At 39.1% G+C, this 12216-nt stretch overlaps 1 protein-coding gene across 5 annotated transcripts in view; it reads left to right on the plus strand.

Moving 5' to 3' along the window:
• The window catches only part of BTBD9 (BTB domain containing 9), a 395116-nt gene that overhangs the window by 246376 nt on the left and 136524 nt on the right, over positions 1 to 12216 (plus strand). For all 5 annotated transcript variants that reach the window (XR_009222005.1, XR_009222001.1, XR_009222002.1 and 2 more), the window contains exon 7: positions 11890 to 11999. Coding sequence is in view for 1 of the 5 variants with exons in the window: in XM_058554444.1 (XP_058410427.1) it covers positions 11890 to 11999 (110 nt within the window). In the remaining 4 variants the exon portion in view is untranslated. The remainder of the gene's footprint in view (positions 1 to 11889; positions 12000 to 12216) is intronic.

Consider the following 12216-nt stretch of genomic DNA (forward strand, 5'->3'; position numbering starts at 1 on the left):
ATGAAGAGGAATGGTTATTATCTCCTGTATTATTGTCCTAAGTACCAGACAGTTGTAGAGGTTGTACCCTTCTGGCCATAGCAGCTTGGAAGACCCAAGGTCTCAGACTCAGTGAGTAAGTCCAGCAAAGATCCTTGATTGAACCTTTATCCTTATAGGAATAACCACAGGCATGGACATACTCTTGTGAAAAATAGTTAAAGTTTCAGGTAATAATAGCAGAATGAACACATATCGATTCTCACGTCCTTTGGAATAAAACCCCACTAAAATGACAGTAAAGGGATTTTTTTTTTTTTTTTTTTGGTGTTAACCTACAAGGAGAAATAAAATGTGAAAAGGAGGTAAAAACATGAAAGAGGAAGCTGTAAAGCAGATGAACAATTGGTAAATGATTAAACAGGCTTAAGAGAACTGAATCCTAAGTCACTGAATCCTCAAAGACTTAGGAATTAGAGGCACCAGGCACCTTTGAAGTGAGGATTGGCTAACTATGTGTTTATGAAACAATTAAGAACTCCGGATCGTCTCCCCCACTTCAGAAAACTTTGACTGCTTCTCCTCCACTCTGATGGAAAACTGGAAATTTATTCTAGCTTTGTTGAGATGTAATTGATGTATAACATTGTGTAAGTTTAACATGATGATTTGATACACTTATGTATTGTGAAATCATTACCACAGTAGGATTAGTTAACACCTTCATCACCTCACATAAGTACCTTTTTTTGTGTGTGATGAGAACATTTAAGATCTACTTTCTTAGCAACTTTCAAGTATATAATACAGTTTTGTGAACTGTAGTCACTATACTATATATTAGACTCCCAAAACTTACTCATCTTATAACTGGAAGTGTGTAGCTGTTGACTAACATCTCCTCATTTCTCCCATCTCCCAGCCCCTGGCAACACCATTCTATCTGTTTCTATGAGTTAGGCTTTTTGAGAGTCCATATATAAGTGAAATCATACAGTGTTTGTCTCTCTCTGTCTGACTTTGGAAATTTATTCTTTGATGAGGGTAAAACAGAGGGTCTCTAAGCCAGAAAAATACCATGCATAGTTGAGAAATGTCATACTGTAGGAAGATTAAGTGGTCATATGCTGAGACCCCATCTCTCAGTAACAGCCCTCCTCCCCCCCCAGACAAATACCCCTGCCCTGTTTTACCACTTAGCTTCTGGAACTCTGAAGAGTCAGGGCCAGATCTTCCATGCAGAGGATTGGAAATATCTTTCTAGGTAATCTAACCAGCCCAAGAGGGAAGAGCTAAAGAATCTGAAAGTAGGGTTTTCCTGATAGTTGGCCCACTCAGGCAACATATATTCTCAGAATATCCTATTGTATGTCCAGGTTCCTTCCTGACAACCTTCTTGACAACCGGATATCTGAGGAAACTGATATGAAACATAAAGACTGAAAAAAACAGAAAACAAAAAAGCTATATAGGGAGATGAAAACTTAAAAAAAAAAGTCATTACTATCTTCAGAGAGATTAAAGTAAATATGGCAATTTTAGACCAAGAAGATGCCACAAAAAAGGAACATTCAGAGAATAAGAATTACAGTTGGAAATTTAAAATATTAAAGCAGAAATGAAAAACTCGGTAGATAGCACAGATGGTAAAGTTGAGGAACTCTCCCAGAAAGTAGAACAAAATGACAAAAAGGTGTCAAATAGAGAAAAAATAAAAGTGCAGGTAAAGATAAGGAGGTCCACTGTCCAAAACTAAGAGTTTCATAAAGAGAGGCTGGAAAAAATCCAGGGGAGGAAGTCAATAACAATAATTCAAGAAAACTTACCAAAACTGAAGTACATGGGTTTCCAGATTGTAAGGGTCTCTGAGCGCCCAACCCAGTGGAAGAAAATAGACCCACACAAAGGCACATCATCATGAAATTTCAGAATACTAGGGGTGCAGAGAAAAATCTACATGCTTCCAGTGCAGGACATTGTTTTTTTAAAAAAAGAAAGAAACCAAGTCAGGTGTCATAATGACTTCTATTTTTGGTTATATTTTGATGAGGAAGATTGGCCCTGAGCTGACATCTGCCAATCTTCCTCTATTTTTTTGTATGTGGGATGCCGCCACAGCATGGCTTGATGAGCAGTGTGTAGGTCCGAGTCTGGGATCCACACTCCTGAACCCCGGGCTGCTGAAGCAGAGCGCGCCAACTTAACTACTACACCACAGGGCTGGCCCCCATAATGACTTCTTAATAGCAAAACTAGAAGCTTGACAGGTGGCAAAATAAGACCTTCAAAGCTCTGAAGGAAAACTATTTTCAACTTAAAATTCTATACCCAGCCAAACTACCAAATATGAAGGTAGACTAAAGATATGTTCAGACAAACAAAGCCTCAAAGTTTTATCTCCCAGATTCGTTTCTCAGGAAGCTATTGAGGGGTGCTCACCACCAAAGAAAGAACACAGCATAAGATACAGGATAGGGGAAATTTAGCACAGGAGAGATGAAAGGAATCCCTAGAATGATGGTGAAGATAGATCCCAGGATGACAGCTTGCATCAGACTTAGAGGGCAACTAGACTTGATTGAACTGGCCAAGAGGTCTGGGAGGACTTTTTCAAGAAGAAGCCACTGCTGGAAATACCTGATGTGTCAGAATGTTTTGAGAGGAGCTTTAATTCAAGTAAAGGAGAGTTGGGAGAGGAGGTGAATTAGTATTGAGTGCATACAAAACTAATCGCAACAAAAAATCAAGACTATTTCTAACTCTAGAAGGGAAGAAATTTTGCAGGAAAGGAAAGTACACCATATATTAGTTGTGAATCATGTTTACTTAATCATAATGTACTCACTGAATGTTGAGTCAACCAAAGTTAAAATCTAATCTAAATTGGAGGGATGGGAAAGAGTGCATGTGGAAAGGAAAGAGCTAGATACTTGTCTTCCATCATAGTAGATTGGTAGATAAAGCCTAAAACCAAAAAATCAAGAAGTAGCATTAAAAGAATGGTAATTACAGATGTGAAATTAATCCTAAAACAATCCACTAAAACAGGTTAAAACGGTTACCTTTGAGGAGAGGAGGAAATGGAGCATAGGGGGAGTATTTTTCATAATAAACCTTATAGGCTATTTGACTAAAAAAACTGTGTATGTATAAACTTTATTTTAAAAATGTAAGACTAGAAAAAGAAATAGTGAAGCCAGTTATGTTTTGTTTTATTTTAATAAGCAGTCCAAACACCACAGCAGTAGCAGTGACTATTAGTAATATAATAGAATCTTCTTGTTTATTAAAAAATAAATCCTCTCTTAGAAAGTACACATTTTACTTGATGTGCATTCCTCTCCTAAGTTTTTCTTTCCTTGAATTTCTGAAACAAGTGTAAGGATTGACATTTTCTTTCTGATCACTGGCTTAGCACTAATGCTGTACCAGTAAAGTCTAGGTCATGAATGGTTGAACTCTCAAGAAGCTTTGGGGAGGGGAAAAAAAATCCTTGCCAAACTACTCTACCTCCCAACCTGCTTGCTAATCCAGCAGAAATATGGATTGGGAACAGGGCTTCAAAATTGAACTTAAGCAGTGCATGGGACTCCTAACACAAAAGGTGTGAGTGTGGGGAAATGGCTTTTAAAATGATTGGGCAGACTGTTCAGAGTGAACCTGTCCCATGTCTGCTCAGTCCCTACTATAAGCTGCAGACTCTGTAGACCACCAGAGAGTGCCACTTGGAGCATCTTGCTATTTTCTCTTCTCTTTTGCTTGTGTTAAAGGTCTAATACATTGACAGATTTTAGCAGCAAAATCTCTATAGTGCTGAAATTAGTAATCCTGCATGCTATTTGGAAACTGGAGTACGGGCCTCTGCAGTGAAATCAGTCACGCACTTCTGAGCTTTAACAATCCCTGAGATAGTCCATTATACATATCCACACCAGTTTGGGCACCTAGGACAAAAATACTTCTCTCTCTCTCTCTTTCTCTCTCCTGTTGTTTGCATTCCCTGTGCTGCTGGTGATGAGCATTCCTCTCAAGTTTTCCGTAGTATTATTTTTATTTACTTTAACTACTCTGCCTCTGGTTGGTAGCTTGGTACATAGTTATACCGATGCTTGCGTTATGTGGTAAGTAAATCTCTGGATCTTTTTTTTCCTGATCCATCCTCTAGGTAAAGGTCCAGAAATTGCTAAAGGGCAAAGGAGGGTCCGTGAAATTTTCCATGAGGATGGAAGCAGTCTGGGGATAGCAGGTGGCAAGTGTGGGACTTTTATGGGTTGGGTTTGTTTTCCCCAAATACATTTCAGTTGGTTCTCTGAGGAGCTATTATTACCTGGTACACAGGTTCCTTTATGTAGCTCATAAAGAATACAGAGGCTTTGAGGGACGTATGTTCTGTTGAGCTTTGAAATTTCCAGCCTGACTGTATGAATGTGTAGGGTATGGCTTCTCTATGAAAGGAAATAATGCATGCAAAGGCTGGCACATGGGATGTGTTCAGAAGTTGTTGGCTTTTATTTTAATTCCAGCGCTAGTGTCTCAGGGGTCTGGAGTGAAGATTTGTGATTTCCTTACTCCCTATGCTCTCTCTATTACTGTCTTGACTTGGATGCTCAGTTTTCACTTCTGTTGTTCTGACCATCTTGGGCAATTCCTATCTTATTTCTCAGTGTGTCAGATGTTTACCGTATTAGAAAGATTCTTAGATTTTTCTTTAGAGAGAGGCAAATTCTTTCTCCTTCTGTTTGCCTTTCTTCCTTCTGTATTTAACCTTCTACTTTAAAAGGAAAAAAAAGAGGGGGGTGCTCTTCCAGGCCTTAAAACTTTAAGTTACAATAAATGGCATATACTCACCATAGTCTTAGGTTAAAAAAAAGAGAAATTTTCCTTACCCACCATGTTACTAAAGCAGGCTTGCTACAGGTCATAGTGACCAAATGAGTTCTTACAGATTCGTAGGGAAACTAACAAATTTAATTTTCTTCTGCTTTTTCTCTAGTGCACAATTCCATTAGACTCATTTGTCTACATTCGTGGAAAGACACAGCCTATTGGATAAACTGAAAAAGATAATGTAGCCATTTTAAAGATAAAACTAGTGAAATTCTCTCCCCCACCCCCAGCGTCTTGGGCTAGGGGAAAAGTTAATGAAAAAATGCAAATGTTGAACTTTTGGTAATTTAGTTCCATTTCTTAAAATATACTTTGTGTTGGTTTCAAATGTTTTATTGAGTAATAAAATTGGTTAACAGTATTCCCACATGGGGATTTGTTCACATTAGCACTTAACAGAGACAGAAGAAGGGATTGACTTAATCATATTCATGCTCTGTCTCCCTCTCCCCCACTTCCTTTTATCCCCTTCTCTCTTTCTCCCTCTTCCCCCCCACCCCTTATTCATTTTTCATCTTATATCCTCCACTTCCCATTTTGTCTCTCTATTAATCTCTTGAAATTACAATCTGAAAAAAAAAAAAGATAAAAAGAAAAATAAACCATGAAATAAATAAGACATTTCTTCCCATGAAATTCAAATCAGTTCCTCTTTCCAGATCCTAAGAAGCCTACTTAATTAGATTTTTGCCTGTATCCTGCTAAATGTCTGTAATAGGTGTGCTGTGTCTACACCCCAGACTCATTTACAGTGTGTCCATGTTCTCAGGGAGAGCTAGTTGTACCTTCCCATTTGACCCTTCTTTATTCCTGCTGGGAGAGATTTTATAACTGTTTATCCTTCCAATTTAGCAAGTTTTTCTATAAAGTTCTATGCTAAATAGATCACCTACCAACCAATGGATAATTGCTTGATTTTTTTAATTCGTTGTCTGTCTGTCGATGTGAAATGTATATTCCATGGGGAAGAGATTTATCTGTATTGTTCAATCCCATATCCTAGAACCCAGTAACAGTAGCTGGCACATGGTATGTAAATACTCAGTTAATATTTGTTGGGTAAATTAGTGATCATTTGTGTGAGTGTGGGGGAGGGGATTATTTCTCTTTCGGCCGTGTTTGTTTGGTTTTGGTCTTTGAAGCAAGAGTAGTTCACAGGGAGGACTTCTAAAGTTCATGTTGCTAAATTTGGTGTTTTAAGCTTAGGCTACCATGTGTGAATAGATAAGAAGCTCTTCTGTCTTTCTCCTTACCACTACCACCAATGTGGAGCTAAGACTGAGAGAAATTAAGGAACTTGCCCCAAATTTTATATCTAATGTGTTGTGAAGCTCTGACTAGAACTTAGGTTTTTCTTTCTTTTGACTGACTTCTGTCAAAAGTCATATGGTTTGATGGGTCTTAATCTTGCCTTCTAAACTACACAACAGACTCCCCCAGATGAAGTTTTTTGTCCTGTTTCTCTGGTCCCTTCCTCACAGTGCTTAGCACAATTTCTTGTATCTAGTAGGTGTTTGGGATTTACCCAGTATACCTACAAGGGCTATTGACAGGTAAATGTGCAAGCAGGAAACTTAAATGAATTAAATTTTACATCTTATATCACTTTCATATGTTTTAGGTAAATATTACAATTAAGTTCTTTTTGTTATATTAATTTCAAATATAGTTTCATAAGTTGAAGGCATATTATTATGGCAGGTTTTAAGTTCTCCATATTTGGGTTGGGGAAAAAAAGCCTACTAATCAAAATTCACATTTCCCCAAAATAAAAAAACAACACTTAAATATTTATCTCTAATCTTGGAATGACTGTCTATTTTGGTAGCACAGGGTTATGATATGTTAGTAATTATTTACCCATCTTATCCCCTCTGCATACTTGGTTCAATATAGCATCAGTTTTCTCTGAAAAACAAGGTGACTTCTTGTTTCGTTGGCCCTTCAGGTTGAGTAGTGCAGGTGCTGGAAGCTGATTGCTCCCTCTGCTGGACTAACAATTAGACCACATCAGGGCTGCTCTCGCAGACGTAGCCTCTGCTTAGGCTAACTCTGGACACAGAGTGTTTAACCTTTCAATAATTCTTCCTCTTCCAAATAAGCAAAGGCTGCTGGGGCCCTTTGCTGAAGTCAGTAGAGGAGAATCTATAGCTCCACAGATCAGCCAGAGGGAAGGTTTGCTAAGAGTAGCAAATCTTTTCTGTTGCAACATGCTTTTTCTAGAAGCTTTTTGTCATTCTGGCAGTAAACTGTTTTCCACTTGCTGCCTTAGCAACAAGACCTGAAGTCACTTGCACCTCCAGTCTGTGGTTTGATTATAAGAGCACTAACATTGTACCCAGAACTAGAAGAAAAATACCACGCTGGGAAACCCATGGTCATTACCTGCTTCTTGGGTTAGAGAGTTATTTATGTACATTCTTAGTATCTCTTTGAAAGGAAAGGTCAAATAGGAAATCTTGGAAATGGTGGATCCAAATCCCACATGGTCCCAAGTCCCTAGTAAATGCTGTAGCTAAAGTTCTTGTCAGGTGACTGCCTCTGGCCACAGCAAAGAACAGTTTTTCTCCTCAGAGTTCTCTAGGGCTACCTCAGAGGAAGAGTCAAAATGTTAAGAATCCCTTCTTGTGCACCTGTCTTAGTCTAGTTTTCTCAAGAGTCTTTGTTGAACCAAAGAATATGAAGTTCATTTTGAAAATACAACTTTGTTTACCAAAGAATAAAATTCTAATGGATTTTGGCTTTCGTTGCTCCCTTGAGAGCTCATTTAAATATTTCTTACTGAATTCAATTTTATCTTGTAGTAGAACCTGCTCAGCACGAAAGTTAGGTGATCACATAACTAGAGGCAAAGGTTGAGGATTAACTATAATCACAAGTAGGCTTGTGGTCCACCTGAACTAAAGACTAGAGAATACCAAGGGGTTTAAAGTGGGAATGTACAAGTTGCTCTTTTTCTATATTTTCGTTAGTTTGTTAAAGATGTATTTTTTGTGACTTAGAAATTAAATCTGGTAGCATCCTGACAAAAAATGATGGAAAGATAGGTTAAGTAGACTTTTCTAAAGACTAGGGGCTTAAAGCAGGAAATACCATTGAACCGGGTAATCTGCATTTGGAATGTAGTTTCTTTTTGTGGCCCATAGTGCTTATAGTATGGTGCCCTAAGAGGAAGGACGAGACCTTGCCTGCCTTTGGCCTGCCTCCTCATAGAGGCACCATTTTAACATCCACAGTTAGGAATGCTCTCCCAGGCAACCAGCATTCTAAAATCCAAACCAAGAAATTCTGCATCCAATAATTTACGCTTTGAATTTCTATTTAATGATGTCCTACTCTGCCAAGCACTGCATTAGACACTTTAAATACTCATCTTATTTAAATATCCTATAAGATTTGTGTTATTGACCTCATTTTATAGAGAAGGAAACTAAGGTTCAAAAAGATTTAAAGCATTTTTTTCTCCAAAGTGACACAGTTAATTAAGTGATGAGGCTGGGCTGCAAACCTGGTTCTGTTGGACTTTAAAGCACGTTCTTCCAAACTCTATAGTGCCTTTCAATTTCAGAGTGCTATCCTTGCAGGTTTTAGGTTTAATTTTATTAAAGAGGACAGAATCTCTTTTCACCCACAATATTATAGCTCCTAGAAACTTCTGCATTGAAACATCATGTTCTGAACTGTGTTGAGGATCCAGTCTTTGTCAGTGACTAGACAACAGCTAACATAGGGAAGGAAGAGAATATTGGAAACAGTCTGTTACACTAGGGCTCATGTGGACAGCATTCATCCTCATCAGAAATGGCCAATCTGTTGCATATCTGCCTTCCTCAGCACTGTTTAAGTTTTAATTATCTTCCAACTGTTTGAGCTGCTGTTGAGGACCTCAGAGAGAACAAAGGAGAGCTGTTATATTTTTCAGCAGTGCTCTTCTCTGCACACTGATGAAGTCACTAGCTGCCACTGCCCTTATTATCAGGTTAAATCAGAGTCTGGCTGGGCATTGGAGAGATGATGCTGAAAGGAAAAAAAAAATTCATCTTAAGCTTTACCTCTTATTCAAAAATCTTTTGTGACGGAGAAAATGTGGTATCGACTTCTCCTGTTGAGGTGTTATGACCCAGGAACAAGTTTTGCTTTGTTTTTCAAAAAAAGTTAAAAAAGAGAGAAAGGATTCTCTCTCATCCCTATCCCTTGGATTTTCAGTAGCTTTGGTAGTAATAACTTCTCTTCTGCCTTGGGATTGCTCCATTGTGAGCCCCGTGAAGGAAATCTGCTGATGATGGAGGGTGGTACTTGTGCTGCTCCCTCTCCGTTCTAGTCATTGCTCATGGATCAGGGCACTCCTTCCCCTGAGCTGGACCGGGCCTCTGAGTTCTTTGTGTAGAGCTCCACGCTACCCTACCAGTCACTGAAGTTGAGAGTTGGTTAAAGCTTATTTGGTAATTCTGGTTGAGATCTTTAGTAAAGGACAGAGTCCTATGCTAAACAACTCCTTGCTGCAGAAAAGGAGCATGGCTTCTTTCTTGTGACTTTGTTACCATTTTTTTAAATGTATATTTGAATAAGGACTTTATGCCATTTTTGTAAATTATGCTATAATTTTATGGAGACTTAGAAAGTATTGTAGACCTAGAATAATTAAACATGTTATGAGCATTACATATAACAGGCTAATCAAGAAGTGTGATGTACAGTGGTGAATTGCTAATTTGACCTCAGGATTATGCAGCAGAGATAACATTATCTTCATTTATGCAGAACTTTTTATCTGGAGGCATCTCTCAGTGCTTTTCCAACCATATATATTAACTTGTTTGTTATCACAAACACTATCATTAAGGCTGTAAAATGTATTCCAGTACAATTTTTTATTTTCAGTTTCTTATAATTGGGGGACGAGGGAGGGGAAGCTTGCGTATTTTCTCCCATTCCTGATATTTGCACCAGGGTAAAATTTGGGAAATGACTATTATCTAAACTTGGAGAGCCTGGTTCCATATAATGTTTTATGTGGAGGCGGGAGGGAGGGAACGTCACTGCCTCCCCTTAGGTCACACCAGACTATTAACTTTAAGAACTGCCAGTGGGGAAATGCCGTATTAGTCACTTCCTGGCTCCTCTACTTTGTACAGTATTAGGAGAGCTGTCTCTCCTTTGGAAGAGTCTCGACCTCAGGAACAGGAAAATGATCTGATCAAATTCCACCAAACCACATTCCCTCCATTCCCTCCAAGGTTGCAGACAGCAGCACTCAGGCTGTCATGACCATGTGCGGTTGAAAATGCAATGCTGGTTGAGTTCCTGTGGGTTTAAGAAAATGGACAAAATTAGATTCAGGCCAAGGCGCCAGGCTTAACGCACCCCTTCCCTTCCAGAAAGCACCAGAGCGATTGTCACTGACTGTGGTAAAGGCCAACACAATCTGTTCTACCCAATCCATTAAGAACTTATTTTAAATGAACCCCACCGCCCACCCAAACCCAATAAAATCAGCACCTTCTGTCTGCCTTGAGGGCTCGAGAGAACAGATCAGGGCCAACTTCCTGCTTACCCAGAGGGTTTGGTGAGTGTGGCAGTTGCCCTGACTCTCCACACAGGAAGAGTGGTGTCTCCCTGCAGTGGGTGTGGGCACACTGAACAGCCAGTCCAGGGGATAGCATTTGTATTGGTTGTGAAGATGAGTGATCAGCTTATGTCAAGGAGCAGATGGCTAAATGAGGTGCACAGGGGATGCCATGAGATTCAGGCTTCAAGGAATGGGAGAGAAAATAGTCCATGATATAAAAAACCCAGATATAGTATCCCTCAAGTGAATTTTTTAAATCGGCATTTACATTATACAGTTAACTTGGAGTGATGAGAAATGTAAAGAAATTACTGGATTAATGAACAGTGATTAACTCAGAAGTAAAATTACATCATCTAAGTCAAAGGTTGTTTTACACAGCAAAGGGAGGATATTACTAAAACCTTACCCAGTCTGTCATCTCCTAATTGAAATCTGTTTGTTTAATATGCCCCGTCTTTCAGAGTGCATAGTTCATAATTTTGGATAGCGTTATCAGTTAATCTAGTTATCTTTCCTGGTTCTTCCTTTGAATTCCAGTAAGGCGGTTTGTGGCACATTCTCTGTGGAATTGTGTGACACTCAGAAGAGTGAATTTGTCTGTTCATTAACCTGTGAACTGTCAGTCCCCTTGGAGAGTGAAAGGAGCTACTTGCTCCAAGGTTAATGCTTGTTTGTTGGAGGTGAAGCCTCCAGGGAGATACAGAGGGTGAACAGGCCGAGATGCTCAAGACCTGCCCTGTGAAACTCTGCACTGTGTGCAGATGCCAGATCCGTGTGGCCAGGAGGGAGGCTGCAGAGCAAGCTGGGTCACCTCTGCAGATCACTTCCTCTGGTCAGGAGAAGGCTTCCCAGCAGTCAAATGGGGGGCTGGCGTAAGTATATAGGGTTAACTTCCTAACAAGGATTTAGGAGCAATCTTAAAATACAAGAAACTGAGTGGTTTTCAGTAGTTCCTGTGGATTTTCTTTTAAATGAGAAAGCAATATTGATTTCATGCATCTGTCTCCAACGGATGAAATCTTTCATTGAGTTGGAAAGCGTTTGATTTTGCGTGTTAGTGCCCCTGTGCACAGGCACATTCCTAACCACAAGGTGAGGATAGAAGCTGTTTGTTATTCTCCGGCGTAAGTGTCTCATGGACATATAATTGTACTGACATGCAGGGGTTGAATTGAACAGTACCTGGTTTGATTTTCTGGGTAAATCAAATCCAAGTTATACTTAATTCTCCAGAAAGTGGCATCTCCCTAATTTTGCTGTAATTCTTCTAGGCTTGGTTGGAGCTAGCCCTGAGGAGCAGGTACAGGGTCTGAAGTCAAGTTCAAAGTCTCCTTTAGTCCATGCTCTGGTACACTGTATGTTTACATATTGTATCTTATTCTGTTATCTTTGGACCGGCTATGATAGAAGCTTGTTTTCTTCAACAGATTTCCTTTTCTTTTTACCCCCAGGTATATTCGAATAGTTGGGACTCACAACACAGTGAACAAGATTTTTCACATTGTGGCTTTTGAATGTATGTTTACAAACAAAACCTTCACTCTCGAGAAGGGCCTGATTGGTAAGTATTACAATTACATTTTTGTATATGTACTTAGATATTTTATCTTCAAATATTTTGATATTCCATTAACTCATCTTAATCCACCTCTTAATCAGCTTTGACGAAGAACTCTGGTTGATTTGAATGCCTTGTGGCTGAGTGACATAGAGGAGGGCTTATATTTTTAGAAGTAGTCAAAATCATATGTCCAGTAAACTTAAAAGAATATAAATAT

This window comes from Diceros bicornis, chromosome 14 (genome assembly GCF_020826845.1).
Source record: "Diceros bicornis minor isolate mBicDic1 chromosome 14, mDicBic1.mat.cur, whole genome shotgun sequence".
NCBI classification, from domain to species: domain Eukaryota; kingdom Metazoa; phylum Chordata; class Mammalia; order Perissodactyla; family Rhinocerotidae; genus Diceros; species Diceros bicornis.